This window comes from Pseudopipra pipra, unplaced genomic scaffold (assembly GCF_036250125.1).
Source record: "Pseudopipra pipra isolate bDixPip1 unplaced genomic scaffold, bDixPip1.hap1 HAP1_SCAFFOLD_606, whole genome shotgun sequence".
In the NCBI taxonomy this organism is placed as follows: Eukaryota; Metazoa; Chordata; class Aves; order Passeriformes; family Pipridae; genus Pseudopipra; species Pseudopipra pipra.
In genome coordinates, this window is record NW_026991095.1 from 1 (window position 1) to 16,501 (window position 16,501).

General features: G+C 41.9%; 1 protein-coding gene across 1 annotated transcript; it reads right to left on the bottom strand.

Moving 5' to 3' along the window:
* Positions 1-7,870: 7,870 nt before the first annotated feature.
* LOC135408754 (homeobox protein MOX-1-like) lies at positions 7,871-12,640 on the bottom strand. The gene is made up of 3 exons (XM_064643749.1): positions 11,852-12,640; positions 10,259-10,431; positions 7,871-9,437 (listed from the first exon to the last, which is right to left on the bottom strand). Exons 1-3 carry the CDS (start codon positions 12,300-12,302, stop codon positions 9,315-9,317), a joined length of 747 nt encoding a protein of 248 aa, XP_064499819.1. The 5' UTR covers positions 12,303-12,640; the 3' UTR covers positions 7,871-9,314.
* Between the last annotated feature and the right edge of the window lie 3,861 nt (positions 12,641-16,501).

Genomic DNA, 16,501 nt, shown 5'->3' on the forward strand with positions numbered 1-16,501 from the left:
CTCGGGTGCAGCACAGGGTGTACCAGTGAAGATGCTGCTTGGTCTGTCAGTAGGGATGGAAAGGAATTGTTGGGACTATTATTCAGTCCTTTTTTGCATTCCTCCTGCCATCTGTACTCACCCCAGCTCATCTCCCCCTCCTTCCAGTGATGGAACTTTGGGCTCTGTTAGTGAAGGTGTCTCATGCAGCAAACCCCGTGTGTAGCAGAACCTCACAAGCAAAGACAACCCCCCGTGGCTCCTCTTGTTTACTCCAGCGAAGAATGGAGTGATTAAAGAGGCCAGAACATACCTTTTCTCCCCAGGATACACAGGAGGAGCACAGCTGAGTAAATATCCTGTGTTATTGCAGTCTGCTTGCTCGGGAGTTAAACTGCAGGTAGCAAAGAGCTCTGCCAAATGCAGTGATTGCCACACTCCAGCCACTGACAGTCTCACAGAGGAGAGCCAGTCAGAAAGATTTATAAGGACAAAGGTACATTCCTAGTGTTTCCTGGGCTGGAACTGGAGCTCTCTGGGCTTCCACTGAGGATAGGGGGTGACTCAGTCCAATATTCTTCTGCTCTTTCATCATGTGCCTTCAGATGAAGGCTCTGAGGTAGAGCAGAGATGATTCTGTGTAGGCTGGTTTTTGCATTGTCAGTCATCCCCGCATTTATACAGCATTTTGCACCTCCCCTGTATTGGTTATTCTTTTCCCTAAGAAGCTTTATATGTTTTGGGCTCATATCCCTGCAGAATAGTGTGCAAAAATGCTCTTAGGGAACAGGAAGGTGAAGGGTTGATACACTGTCACTTATCTGGCAAGTGAAGGTGTGTGTGAGCAAGATTGTGTTCAACAAGAAGCACAGGAACCCATGGAGAGCTTTTATAACCACCACTCCTGGGACTGCAACAATTTTTCTTTCTCCCCTTTCCTTCCTCTGCCTATTTTGATAGAGATTAGCAGAATAGAAATGATTTTTCTGCTAAAAAAAAATAAATTTATATTTGGACAAAATTTTCACATGAAAGGAGTTCCATGCTAATGAAATCCTTCTATTTTATAGCTTGTTTTGCTTCATTTGCACATCTGTCTTTTGCTTTCCCTATTAAACTGTCTTTGTCTCAACCCATGAGATTTTTCACTTTTACCCTTTGGATTCTCTTGCTGTCACACAGGGAGGGGGGAAGTGAGCAAGTGGCTGTGTGGGGCTGAGTTGCTGGCTGGGGTTGAGCCACGACAAATGGAGACTAAAAAATTAAACCAAAGCCATGAAAAAGGAACAAACCCAAGTCTTCAGGATGTGTGCAGTCCTTAGGTCTCAGTAATAACACACCATCAGGACACGACTGCTTCCTTTCTGGTCTTTTAGGGAAGCAGCACACACAAGGCTGATTTCCAATGGTTGCAGACTCCATATATCATATATTTCCAGACATTTACAGAATGCATTAAGGTTAAAACTGACAGTAATGTCTGGAGGAATCTTGAGCAGCAGATGGAGTAGTTTGAACAGCATCCCTGTCTTTTCACAGAACGTGATCATTGTTGGTCTCTCATTTACCATTTTTCCTGTGACACAACAAGGGACAACCCTTTGTAGTTGCTGTAGCAGCAGTGCTGGTGTATTTCCTGAAATAAGACATTTTCAGGATTAATTGTAAGACTCTGACTCCTCTACAAGCTTGTTGAAGTACCTCTTGGTATCGGAGGGCAAAAGCAAAGGCCCGGAGTTTGTGATCAGCTACTGGTTTCACTGGGCACATGAATGGCTGCATCTTGTGTGATCAAAAACAGGGCATGATGTTACCAAGAATGGAGAAGCAGAGTCTTAATTAGGGAAGAAAAAAAACCCCTGTGATTTTTTTCCAAAGAAAGTCGGTATTGAATGATTTTATTTTCATATTCTGTTTAACTGCTGAAGTGTCATAAAGTGCCTTGGGCTTGATAATAGAGTAACTCTTCTGTAATCCTTTTCTAAAGCCCACAGAGAAAAGAAAGATGTTGATTTAAGATGTCCTGCAAAAGGCATGGGAGAACCTGCTGAAGGCTCCTGCTGTTCAGGGTCATGGGCTAAACTGCACAGCCCTCTGACTTGGGACCAGACTCAGGGTTCTTGATTGATGGAAAAACATTTGCAACTGTTATTCAGTGAGCCTCACTTGCTAACGTGAGCTGTCTGAGTGAACACAGAGACACTGGAACTGGGACAAATCCCAGCTTCCTCTGAAATTTTCAAACTTTTTTTCCTTCCTTTCAGATTCCAGACAGATGAGATTTTCTTGGCATAGACCAATTCCATCTCTCCTCTGAAGGACGATAAATCAGGAGTTGAAAGTTAACTGACTGACTGTGGGAAGAGAAGGTACCTGGCTTTGTGATCAGATACAGCCTCATCTGCTCACTCTGCCTTCTCCCTTGGGTCTTGCCTCTGCTACTTCTCATTTTCTGTAAAATCCCAATTTTAATTCGATTCCAAAGGTTGCTGAGTCCAGTTGATATCGTTGTTCATATGATAGTGTAAAGAGTAAGTACATTCCTCAGGTCATAAATCATCTCAACCTGACCCCAATTAACTACAGACCCTGGATTTAATTTCTGTCAGTGCTCACCAGCCATAACAAATTAGGTCATTCTGTGTCAGTGAGACATTGGAGCAGACACTGGGAACGTCACAGGGGACTCTGATCCAGTCAGGGTGCAGGAAGAGCAAAGGAGATGGAATGGATATCTTCCTATTGCTTCCTAAATAGGAGTCATGGGACATGTGTCAGCACAGGCAAAGGATTTTCATAAGGATACAGGAAAACTCTGTATCTGTAGGTTTTATTCAGGTTTTGCTCACATAGAGAGCGAGGCAGTCTTTGACACCTGTGGCTGCCTACCTTGCCTAAAATGATTTAGCTGTACCTGTCCAAGCCCTTGTGCAAAAATCCAGCACCCAGTCAAACACATCATGAGCTCAGGTGTACATTATGGGCACCTGAACTGCCTTTCCTTGCTGAAGACTCCTTCATTTTTATGTGGCACATTGCAAAGACTGCGTGGGGCCTGTAAAAGAGACTGTGCCTCTGGCATTTTTGGCAAATGGATCTGTTTGGTCAATAGATCTCTCAGGTTTGAGAGGTTCTTCTGAACTAGTACAGTGTCATTAAGAAGGATTCACCATTCTGTGGAATAAGAATTTTTGAGCTCAATGAGATGCCAGAAGTCAACAAGGTGTGGAAAGAGTGTTGAATCCATAATTCCAGAGGCTGAGATTTATACCTTGGATTTAAACAGGAAAATCTGAATGACTCTTTCCTATAATTTACTGCTTTCACTATGTTGTTTTACCAATAACGTTTATCTTGTTCATTTCATGTTATCATAAAAGTGCAATAACAGGACAATAACGGTGAATAATCAGAAATTCCATCCCTAAGGAAGGCCAGTGAGATCAGAAATTAATTAATTCTTTTGTTTCCAATAAAAACTGCCTGCCTTTAACCCTGTTGTATACCATTGACTGCTTCTCAGTTGAGTAATGTAGTTTTTATTTGTGAAACCTCATACCCTTAAATGCAATGAGCTCATCCTTTTTCTTGGCATCGCCTCGTCTTGATCCTGGCAGAGACACAATGAAATCACAGCAGAGAGGAGACTGTAAAAAGAGAGATCATTTTTTCTCCTAAAAATAATAGCAGTCAAGTTGGCCCTGGCAACTGTGAAGGAAAGTGAAAATTCAAGCCCAATTTCGTGCTGGGAGTTATGCACAGATTACAAATTCAACATTGCTACCCTTGCATTGTTTTCCAAAGTGTGAGTTTGGGTGGTTTTGCATTAAGTTTCTTTCTCTTATGGATTTCTTGGACTTTATAAACAACCCTGCCAGGACTGGGAGGCTTGTTCTTCCAGAAATCTCGCAAAGGGACAAGAAGAATTTAATTATTGCAGTAGAATGACTTTTTTTTCATGCTTATTTATTTAATGTTTGAATAGTTGGAAATGTCTTCTCAGTGTGTGAATTAAAGGCTTCCTGTCTAGAGTGTGCAAAGGACTCTGAGCATTCACAGGATATAAAACAGATTCATAATGGAACCCAACAGTATAAACATGTCCTCAGTGCAGACAGAACCCTTATATCTTGTAATGTGAAACACACCCCAGTTGTGTCTGTGTTCTCTTCTGCAAATAAACAAGTGAGAGATGTGCCTGAAATGTTTCCCTGGGACAGAAAACTTCTCATCTCGTTATTTCATTCTCTTTTTAACACATTTATTTTTTTATTGGGATACTTTGAGGAAATTTAATATAACTTTGCTATAACTCAGTCCAGCTAAATTTAGGCCACTTGAAGACAGCAACTAGCCTGACCCAAATCCATGCTGCTAGTCCTTTTAAATAAGAGGTTTTATTTTATAATTTGTGCCATTTTCTAGGTATAATCATAGAGTATTGGATGTATGGACACTTGGATGAAGATTAGGTTCTTGAGCTACACTTTTCCCCAGAATCTCCTTTTCAATTAACTTCAGACAGAAAAAAATTGTGCATACCTATTATGGAGAATGATACTTCTTTTCCCTGGAAAATAACTTCCTGGCCAGATTTGTTAGATCCCCTGATACTGAGACCAGAGGTCTGTCCTTCTCAGCTGAGAAAAGTGGATGGAGCAATTAAATCAGATCTGATAGAGTTTTTCTTTTTCTGTGTTGGAAACTGTGCACAGATTCTCAACAGTTACATCACTTTTTCTGATCATTTCTCATGAGAGAAATATAGAATGAAGAGGATTGAAATATACAGAAAAGGGTCAAAATATAGAAATATAGAATTAAAAGTAGATGAAGGTATAAAACTGGATGTTTGAGGTGAGTATTGAAAGGAACAACCCTTTTTCTGGTGTCTTTCCAATGATTGACTTTGCTGTAGCACTGTTGGACTAACCCTTACCTGGTGATATATTCCCAAGCATAGGAAATACTCCACATGTGGCATTCTGGGGGACAGATTAGCATGGGGTATGAGTGTGGGGCTGAATTAGAAATCAAAGGCTCTAAGAAAATGTCAATTCACATCTGTTTCCTGCTCCGGAGCCAGGGGTACAGAGCATGATTGAGGGAGGTTTGAAAAAATGTTTTCTTCTTTAAAAAGGAAAGAGAGAAACATGACTCAACCCTCCATGGTATGAAGTCACCATCCTCTCTGTTATTCACTCCCATTATCTTTTTGCAATCTGTTCCCAAAGGAGCTTCCAGACAACCAGATGCTTATCCCTGCCTAAGAGTTATTTAAAAAAGAATAATAAAAAAAATAAAATAACAATTACGGTACAGAGGAAGGGAACAGCGGTGTAAAAGTCTGGTGCTGCATGAAAATCCTTCCTTCACGTAGAAAGTAAAACAATGTGGCCTTGTGTGTGTGGGGAGGGTGGGGAGAGGCTCTGCAGCACCTGCCTGTGTCTGGCACTGCAGTGGGAACTGCCCGGTCATAACTCACAAATACGGCCTGAAAGGTGATAGCCCGAGGCTGGGATTGTTTTACAGCCACACCGGGCAAGTTCCAGTCAGACAAAAGCTGGAATCACTGGAAGAAAGTGGATTTCCTGTCTATCTGCCTGGAGGACCTGCCTGGATCCAGCACTCAGAGCCCAGTAACTAATGCAGATGTGTTTCTTGAACTGGCTGCTCCCTTTCCTCGAGGGTAAGGAATTACACAAAATGTGAGATAGTAGCTGATGAAACCTAATATGAGCACTGCTGGAGGTGGGGGAAGAAAATGGGGTAATTGAAAAATTGTGTGTCTGTTCTGTAAAATACCCTGATTTGTTGTGTGTGCTTGTTTCCACACGTAGGAAATTCCATAGGAAGTGGGATTTATAAGCTTTGCTCATGTAGGATAAGTCCCAGTAAAAATCTCTGGCTGTGAAGTGTTTGCTGAAAGGGCTCTCTTATTTTTCCAGGCAGTGTGAACTGGAGGGTTTGGTTCCTTAGTCACAACATGTCTGTGAAATTTTTTACCGTGAGGGTGATGAGACCCTGGCACGGGTTACCCAGAAAAACCGTGGATACTCCATCCCTGAAAGTGTTCAAGGCCAGGTTGGACTGGCACGAGTTATCTTTAAGTTTTCTGAGTAGCTCCATTGACTGGAAAAATCACTATCTTAAATCTGCAGGATGCTGTGGAGAAACTGAGGACTAACGACAGAGGAGTCATGGGATCCAGAAACTGCAAAACAACTCAGGGCCTCTGCTACACTGGCATCTGGCTGGATAAATAAAAAGTCCATGAAATCTATGAGTCTGAGGAAAGTGCCTCTCTTTCTCTGCTTAGAAGAGGCAGCACAGATATAAAGGGCTACAGCCTGTTTTTTTGTGTTTATACAGATATCCCCATCCCCTGGGGGCTGTTTGCACTGGCTCTGTATGGGCAGCAAGTCTTGCTGCTCTGCCTGGGTGTGCCTCCTGGGGAAAACCTGCCAGAGCTCTCTGCTGGGGTGGGGTGATGGTGTGCTCAGATTATTTATTGAGGATCAGGCCTGGGGAGCACTGCCAAACATCCCGAGGTAGAGTTTCCCTCCCTTCTGTGAGGAGGATGCAGCCTGATGTGGATTTCGGAGAAAAATAATTGCAGGTCAGAGATTTTGCTCCCAGACGACAGGTTTTTGCCTGAAAGATTCTTGGCACCAGAGGTTCAGAGGTCAAATGCTTTGATGTCAGGAGTGAAATGTTCCTTCTCAAAACACTAAAGCCTTAGAGTAAGCAGATGGTTTCATGAAGAAACTGCCTGAGCACAAAAAGATCTCACAGGTGACTCATAGCTTATTTCCCAAAACCCAGAGCAAGAACAGTTTAGGAGCTGTAATTTTGGGTGCAGACTGAGATCCCATTAACTGGCTTTTAAGTGAATTATGATTCAGTATGCTACCATTGACTGCTTCCTTGAAAGGGAAGATTTATTAGCCTCTTTTCTGAGCGAGGAGCTGATTTTGGTGTATGTTGGTAGCCAAGATCCCAAAAGTTTTCATCCCCAAAACAAGCTACTTCTGCAGGTTGCAAACTTTCTAAGCACGGTGGGGAAGAGGTGCTGTACAGTGTTAATTGGCTAAAGAGCTTACAAGGAACTGAGTAACACAGAACTCCTGCCCACGGTGATTTGTGTTCCAGGAGATGGGAGTAGGATGTCTGAGTTAGCACCAGAGAGTTCTTCCCAAAACTCAGCTTGCTTTAGTGTTTGCCAAGAGCTGAACTACTGACTTTAGTCAGAAGCACAATCTGAAGGCATCAAGGTTTAAGAAGCAGAGCCCCAGATATTTTCTGTTCTTAAAGTTACAGTAAAGCAAAGCTCCTCCTCATCTGTGAGTGGGCAATTTTTTTAGCCAACTGGTTTTATGTCACCTGAGTGGTGATGTTATTAACCTATTTTTAATATCAAGTTTGTAGTCCCAATAATGGTGTTTTGTCATTATCCCCCTCAGCTGGGGTAACTGGGATGCACCAAAACTCCCTGGCTGCCCCATTTTCCATGGGAATATCTGCCATGCACACACAAAAGTCCTGGGAGGAAGCTGAGGGTGGTTTTTCTTTACCATAAATTTCTGAGGAGATGGGGGTAGAGGTAGCTCAGAGAACATGCATACTCCTAATTGTTATAATTGATTATATAGTAATTATTATAGTCACAGGATTTGCACGTGTTTACATCCATTCTGTGATTGCAGCACAGTTTGTGCTGAAGTCTTGTGAGGCATCAATGATCCTGGTTTCTTTATTTTATCCAGTTTTCTTTATTTTTTTGAGTGGGGGAGGTGCTGGTGTTTTGTTTTGGGCAACAGTTGGTTTTGGGTAAAGTGGGCAGGAGCAAGTAGTGCAGTGTGGGAAACCAGACACCAGTTCACCTCCTCAGTGCTTCTCAAACTTCTCAAGTTTCTTTATTTTTAAATAATTTCTTTCAGAAATAATTATTTTTTTAAATTGGTTTTGCACAAATATATACTCTAAACTGCTCGTTTTTTCATCTGTCAGTCAGAGTTTGGAAATGTTAAGAAGGAATGTGATGAATGTTTCTTCATTGTAGATACAGTAATCAGCTCTTTGAAAAGAACACAACACCTCTGTTAAAAAAAAAAAAAAGATGATATTTATCTGTTTTGAGTTTTTTTACAAGTGGAATTACCACTGATAGCTTTATAAACATATCATTCAGATATACAGATTTTCACCCAGCAGATCAACAGTTTACAGGCAACCACAATAAATAAGCATCAGAGCAGGGTGAGAGGAAGGCAGTATGTCATAGCTGCCATCATGGTTACCTTTCAAATATTCAAACCACTGTTTCAGTGTTCTCAATAGCCATGTTGTGGTGTGCTAGTGTAAAATTCTGTTTAAAATATGGCAGTAGTACATTAAACAAAAAGATAGAGCAAATGGAAACAGGCACTGTGCTTTTCTAAATCTTCATAACTTGATATAGTATAAGTTTGGGTTGAAAGGGAGGATAATTTCAAGTGGAAGTGTTCTGAAGTGTTAAAACTTCTGGTTGTGCTGTTTATTGGAAAACTTGAAAACACAACAGTGATAGATGTTGTGCTGAGAGTTCCATCTCTGCCGTGCCTGCTGTGGTGCTTCGTGATGACTGCTTTGAAAAAATATTTGAAATTGAGGTCTAGGAGTTTAATTTCAGGATTTACAGTAAGCTTGGAAGAAATCTCCCTCTGCAAATTGCTGCCATCAACAAGGCACCTGCCTTCTTGGACTGTCAGTGTGAGAGCCACCTCCTCTGAAACTGGTCAGCAGAATTCTGTTTATATGTGTTTTTAGTCTCATATTTTATTTTGTAATCTTATTGCCTAGCTACACAGGTGTCCAATTCATTTTGCAAGGAGAATCAGTGACTGTCAAAGTATTTATTTCTCTCAGAGTAAGGCACAAGTAAAATGTGTATTGCCAAGTCCAAATGCACACTGAATAGATGTGACCAGGGAAAGACTGGATGAGAACACATCTGTGTTATCACTCTCTGACTGATAACCTGTATTTTCTGAATGTCTGAGCATCTACACAACATTACTCCTGTTTTATATTCAATGTTACTGTTTTTTTCTGTAGACACATCTGTGGTAGTAAGACAGTTCCAGAAACAAAAATCAAAATCATGCCCTCCTTTGGCTTTTCCCCCTGTGCTCTTTAATTGCCTCTGCAACATAAAGCATCATAAACCTCTTAAAGACTGTGGGCTACAGGATTTGCAAGCAGGATGATCCCTTTGAGTAGCTGACCCAAAGCAGTGTTGCATCCACATTCTGATCCATTACTTTCTCCAGATTCCTCTCCCATTGCTGCAGGGACTACTCAGAGCTGGGAGAGGCAGCAGAGTCCACATCTTCTGTGTCATGTTCGTGTGGGGACACTGGCTGCCCACCTTTAACACGTTTCCACTTCATTCTTCTGTTTTGAAACCATACTTTGACCTGGGTGATAAAGAGGAAATAATTACTTCCTGTCTCAGTCTGAGCTGTACAAGCAGAGCTATGCATATTTGTGGAATTATAGAAGAAAAGGTGAACAGAACTTTGCAGGTTTAAGCAATTCATCTTCCTAACACAGATGGGAACAATTCTTTCTAAACTACTCCAGACAGAAGTTCCTCTGAAACCCCCAAAGGTGCTTTGCCTAGAACCTGTCTTCATGTCAAATAAGCATGTCAACACAACAGCCACAGTGCCCCTCATGTATTTTTAACATCTAGGCCACCCAATCTAGTGCTTCAGAAATTTTAATTTGCTTCACATAATTGAGCAATTGTTCACTAGGCTTTGAAAAGGAAACCTGGACTGAGATGACAATGAGGGAACAGAAATACATCTCTCCACAAAACTCTGCGTTTTTGTCTTTCCTTATCACCTCAAAATACCACCCAGGAAGAATGCATGTGTCAAACATATAATTCTAATAATTTCCTGTTAATTGCAGTCTCAGGTGGTGTCCATATTCCATATGTAAACCTTGATATATCAATATGTACCAATGAATGGTGGGAAGCAGCAGCTTGCAAGAGACCAGTTATTACCAAATCTATCTTTAGTTTAGAGAAACATAATTAAATGTATCAACTACTCACAGAAATTTGTAACAAGTGTGTTTGAAAAGAATGTGGAGGCTTTGTTTTAAAATACCTCTGTGCCACTGCAAGACACCCCCTCAAGTGACACATCTGGTTTTTAGTGTTAGGGAGAAGGTTTTTTTGTGGGGGAAGAAGAAGGGGCTGGGGAGACAAGGGTTTGGGGAGTACTTGTCTTTCGGTGAGGTCCAGGTTCACAGCTATCTCGTATCTCCTGAGCCTTGTCAAGTAGTTGTGGTGGGCAAATTCAGCTTCCAGCTCCTGCAGCTGCTCCTTGGTGAAAGCTGTCCTTTCCTTCCGGGATTTGCTGTGGGATTCTGTCTTGCTGCCCGAGTTCTGGTTTTCTGAGAGGCAAAGCACACTTTGTTGTGTAATCTGCAGTTATGCCTGTGTGTGTGAACACCTGCATTGTGGGGGGTTGATTCAAACAGCTCGTTGAAGTGCTCAGTGGAAGTTTTAAGGTGTTTGTGTTGTGCCCCCTCGAGCTCAGTGTGACTTGTTGGTGCTGCCAGTGTGATGTTGGAGGGGACAGGGGTGGGACAGCTCAGCCAGGAGGGGACTGCCTGGCTCTGCTCAGTCACAGAACTGCAGCTGTGGGAAGGGAGCTCCCATTCCTTGCTGGCACTGCATTGAAATGATTTCCTTCCCCGGATTTTTACTTTCATTCCTTGTATCCGTGTTCTCACCCTCCCCTGACCTGCCGTGCAGGAGGCAGCCAAGCCAGCACTGGGTGTTTACAACGGGTCAGGAGTGCATGAAGCCCACCTCTGGTGCAGGGTGTAAAAACTGGTAAGGAAAAGAAAAAGAAAAAGAAGAAAAAGAAAAAGAAAAAGAAAAAGAAAAAGGAAAAGGAAAAGGAAAAGGAAAAGGAAAAGGAAAAGGAAAAGGAAAAGGAAAAGGAAAAGGAAAAGGAAAAGGAAAAGGAAAAGGAAAAGGAAAAGGAAAAGGAAAAGGAAAAGGAAAAGGAAAAGGAAAAAGGAAAAGGAAAAGGAAAAGGAAAAGGGAAGAGAAGAGAAGAGAAGAGAAGAGAAGAGAAGAGAAGAGAAGAGAAGAGAAGAGAAGAGAAGAGAAGAGAAGAGAAGAGAAGAGAAGAGAAGAGAAGAGAAGAGAAGAGAAGAGAAGAGAAGAGAAGAGAAGAGAAGAGAAGAGAAGAGAAGAGAAGAGAAGAGAAGAGAAGAGAAGAGAAGAGAAGAGAAGAGAAGAGAAGAGAAGAGAAGAAAAGAAAATTGATGCTTAGGAATCAGAGCCAGAGCTGCTTTGAGGTAAAAATATTTATTATTTAGTGAGGCCAAATAGAATTTATATCTAAAGGAAGACTTTGCCTCTTGTACTTCTTACCATAAACTGAGATGTCAAAATCCTAGTATGGTATTTCCAACTAGCACAGGCAACTCAAGCTGAGGGATCTTTGCTCTTTGCCATTTCCTTATGCTCAGACAAATGGCAAGTATGGATCTGTAACTCCACATCCTAGGACTGTCAGCTCAGCGTGTACATGCCATGTGATTCCTGGTTAGTTACAGCAAATGTGCATTGTACTGGTGAGTAAAACGCTTAGTTCAGTAAACAAGCTCTGCAGGACTGAAATACAAAGGCCAGAATAAGAATAAACTGTTTGGTTTCAGTGTTGTTGTTGTGTAAGTTTGCCCAGTCAAGCATTACGAAATGTTTTGCTAATCAGCTTCCTTTCTTAATTCTCAGTCTCACAAGTGCTCTCATTCCATTGCCTGCACTCTCCCACAACCCTGATTTTGTGTCACCTACCTGAGCTTTCCTTTTTTCTTTTGGGTGGCTTTTTCTCAGTGTCCTTTGTGGTGTTTCCTGGTACCTCTTCATCTTCATCCACCCCCGCTGCCACACTCGCTGGGTCTGGGCTGCTGCCCTCCAACTGCCCAGATGCCAAGGCCTGTTCTGGATGGAGTTGTCTCGTGCTCTCAGCTGCTGCCAGGTGCCAGGCAGAGGGTTGGAAAGGCTGGTGCTGCTCCCCAAACCCTCGCTCCTCCCGTGGGAAGCTCTGGGGAGCCGCCACCAAGCAGGAGGTGGAGAAATCGGAGTAAGCATCAAAATCTGGTCTCTGGTGGAAGGAGAACGGTGCTGCTGGGCAGTGGCTCAGCCCTGGGGCTGTGCTGGCATCCATGTGGGTGCTCCTCATGCACCCCCAGAGGGCAGGGGGGGGCTGTGGGCTGCGCATGCAGCTGCTGCTGGTGGGATCCATCTGCCAGTCCTGCCCACGCCTCGGTGACGGCTCTGCCTTCAAAATCAGGAGAGAAGCAGAGGGTGAATCTTCCAAATTCCACAGGATGGGTTTCCTCCCTAAACAACAGTTTGTTTGTGGGTTTTATGCCGCTGCAGGTTTGTTACTGTGGGAGCTTTTCTAAATGGCTTCATTGCCCCGACTGGGAAACAGGACCCAGAGCTGGGCAGGGACCTCCATGAGTTGCTTCCCCAGGCCTGCAGTTTGCTCCCTCCTGAAGTGCTGGGCATGAGTGAAACACCTTTTTAAATACTGTGCTGGGGAGAGAGTGACAAGTTTGCAAAGTGAAATGTGAGTAAGGGGAGGGAGGGGTTAACACACAATACCCTCAGCCCCTCCAACCAAAGCAAAGCAGGCAGCTATTAATCATCTGAAACCTTATATGCACATCTAATGGGATTTGCAGATGGAGCCTTTTAAAGAAACAATGTCTGTTTTTTGTTTTTTTTTTTTTTTTTTTTAAGTTAGAGAGCTGCACACAAAAAAAGTCTTTAATGTTTCTTTGTGACACTACGAAGTTATTTTTATTGCACTGTTAACAAAACTCCACAAATCTCGGGTTTAGAAAAAGCCCTAAAACATAATTCAACAGACACCAAATTTCAAGGACTAAAGTGGGAAATAAAAGTAAGAAAGGAGTTTACTAATTATATATAATTTAAGGCCCAATCTTAAAATTTTAAAAAAACCCCATTAAACCTGGCTTGTACACACATGCAAGGATTTGAGTGGTGTTTTGTTAGATTGATAACACATGTATTTACTGAGAGTTGGAGTTTGCTGCCAGTGACAGTTATTCTTTCTGTATTCTACTTTCTAGAGAATTTTCAATATGCCACCCCTCCTGCAAGGAAAGCTCTTGATTTTATGACAATGAAAGACAAGTTTTTCATCTTTTGTTGAACATTTTATAGTTTTTCCTAGTAGAAAGCAGATTCTTAGACCCTGGAGCCACCAGAGTTGAAAATACATTAGCAGGGAATCTCTTCTCAGTATCTGATGCCTAAATCATTCTCTAGAAAGAACTCTCCTAAATATTTAAATCTGTTGTTCTGTTGCATTAGATAACAAACATTAGAAAGCATTTCATCCTCACTGGCAGGAGGAAACTCCTCAGACTGTTTTTTTTCTGAAAGGTCAGGTTATAACCAAATTACAAATGCTGTAAATGTTCCAGGCACTGGCAGAATCTAAATCAGAGTCCAGAACTTTTTGGCAATGCAGAATATTTAATTTATATTCTCTCTGTGTGTGTTGTCCTATGTACAGCACTTCACTCACACAGATTATTAGGGCTTTGTGTGAATTCAACCTGAGTCTGTTGGTTGTCAGTCCTACCTTCAGTCTACAAAAAGGTCTAGTTAATTATTCAAACATTTATGTTCTTGCACATGTGCTTGCAGGGATGGAAGAGAGAGGAGGATTGTCCCTTAGTCTCTTGGCCACTTCAGTCAGGATCAGCTTTAGGCTCCCACTCAGCCCAAAGTCTGTCTGCAGGGCCTGACTCAGCTTCCCAACGGAGCTCTCACTGTTATTCCTCCAGCCACAGATGTGGGAAAAGGAGAAGTTGTGCCCTTCTGAGACGTGGGAACCCTCAGATCCCGCAGAGCTCCAGCACCCTCAGCAGCTGCTGCTGTCACTTGGTGCCTCAGCAGGGGCCAGGGCACCTCTGCATCTTCCTGACACTTTATTCCTGAAAGAACAACAATCATCCCTTCTTGCTAAATCCCATTTGTCTCTTGAGGAGGCCACCTTTAACCTCTGTAAAGTCAACAACATCTCTTCAGTCAAGGACTGAAACATTGGTAGGAAAAAATGGCAGGGATGGGGATGAGCTTTCGTGGGGAACGCTCCTGGAACAACCTGAAGGCTGGGAAGTGGGGATTTGTCTTGGAGCTTTCTGTCAGTCCATCCTGGGACTTCCCCAGGTCACCAGGAGACCCAGAGGAGGGCAGAGAGCTGGAGAAGGGCTGCCAAGGTCAGACCCAGCAAACACCTGTGAGGGAGAGGAGAAGGGGCTCCGACAGCAACGGGAGTTGGGAAGGAAATGCCAAGCCCAGAGATGGGCTCGGTGGGTCTATCAGTCATTTTAATGGTTTTCTCAGCCATCCTGAAGGTATAAAAGAACAGAAGTGTAAAGCTTAGGCTAATAGAGGCAGCCTACCTAGAAGGGAAAAATGATCTCCCACCAATGGAAGTTAAAGAGCCATGTGGTTAAAGAGCTCTATTAAAAGGCATTAGATGTTGGACAAAATGTCAGGAAACGTCGACTTGCATTTTGCTCTAATGCCATATGACAAATTAGTCAAGCTTAAAAGGCCTGTATTTGCAGGAAATCAGTATTAGATTTTTGATAATTCGAGGGAGGGGATCTAGAGAGTGAGAAAGTCTTAATTTCTTCTCAAAAAAAAAAAAAAGAAGAAAAAAGCAGCTATTTTGTAACAGTGATATCATGGTTGTATGGTATCTTTATCTCTCTCCTCCCTAAACTTCTAGGAAAAGGTTTTCAGCCAATTTTTAGGGAGCTTTAAAGCACATAAATTATATGTGATGCCAGGGAAATAATGTTAAGGAGAAGATGCCAAAGAACCAGCTTCTCAGTCTGAAATAGTATAACCTGAAGTTCTGTGAGTAAATAATGCTTTTAGCTCTGAAGAGTTTTACCTAAAGCATGGCACACCTACTGAGATTCAGTGTCTGACTTGCTCTGTAGATGGGGAGCTGGCATCACCACCACAAGAATTCCTAATTTAATGGTAATATCACTCTTAGCACTAAGTCAATATTTCCGGTATTAATTAAATTTGATGGCTTCACAGGATTGAAAAAAAAAATAATCCTGCTTCACGTACAGGAAATCTCAAGAAGTGTTCAGAGATGCTTACATGATGATTTTTCTTAGGAAAGAGAGCAGTAGAAGCAAAAAGCAGAAGAAAGACAGGGCCAGGTTTAAGTTTGCAGTAATTAAAAAAAAAAATAGAAAAGGTGGTGCTGCTGTCACTGAAAATGGGAAATTTGACACAGTAAATTCTAGCATGGGTAGATGGTACATGTATTTCTTGTACCTTGAATCTGTTCACACCTAATTGGGATTTTCTTGTGTAAATTGTTTAAAACACTGCCTTCTAGTTTCTCTCTGCCATTAAGAAGGGAATATGAGAAAATAGGTAAATATCTATAACAATTAATTGAGATTTAGCAATTCCAGGAAGCAAAGTGTGTTCTGTTTTTCCAGTAGCTCTGTGCTAAGAGAGCAAAGATCTCCTTGCTTGTTTCATCCTCTTTCAGTTCTTTTTCTGGATTTCAGGCCCAGTGTCACGTAAAGATGAGGAATATCCTTTCCTTGAAAGGTTTTAAAAGCAAGCAGAGCCTCGGCTACAACATTAATCCTTAAGACAGGAAAGACCATTTGCCCAAAAATTTGATCAATCATCTTTTTTTACCCACTCTTGTCTTTATGTTGTGCTTGTGGTTGTGGCTGTTTCACGAGGACCTAAATGTCCTGAACAAGGTCCAAGGCAGCTGAAGCTTTCTACTAAATTGAGAATATTTCGTAACATCAACAAAAGAACAGCTGAAGAGTTTGATGGTCGAATGGTTCGAAAAATACAAAATTAGCTCAGTTTTTGGCAGATTACAAAACTCATCTGTTGTTTTCATCAGATAACATGAAAGAAAGAGGAATCGTGGCATCCCCAAGGAACAGGGAGGAACAGAACATCCAACCTTTTAAAGCCATTTTTTATGGATATCTACACTTAGACTTCAGTGCACATTTCATATATTTTGAGGTAGGGCAGAAGGCAATATTTTCATTTTGAGTCTTTGTTGTATTAAGAATCCCATATGTTTCCAAATAAATGTTTATAGGATTATCTGACAGTTGATAAACATTTAAATTTCTTCAGTGCTAAGACATCTGCAGTACTTTTCTTGAGACCACCCTTTGCTGCTGCATTTGTTATTGTCTCTACAATCTCTTTCACTGGAGCCAGTTGAACTAAAGACAATCACATGAAATTTTTGGAAAAGCTTTTTACAAGAGTCAGATTTCATTCCTATGTTGAATAACCCTTATGGAAAATTATTTGCCCCCCTCCTTAAATTAAAAAAAGTTTTCTCCGAGCTCTAATTATTTGGAATATAGTCACAGAATGTTT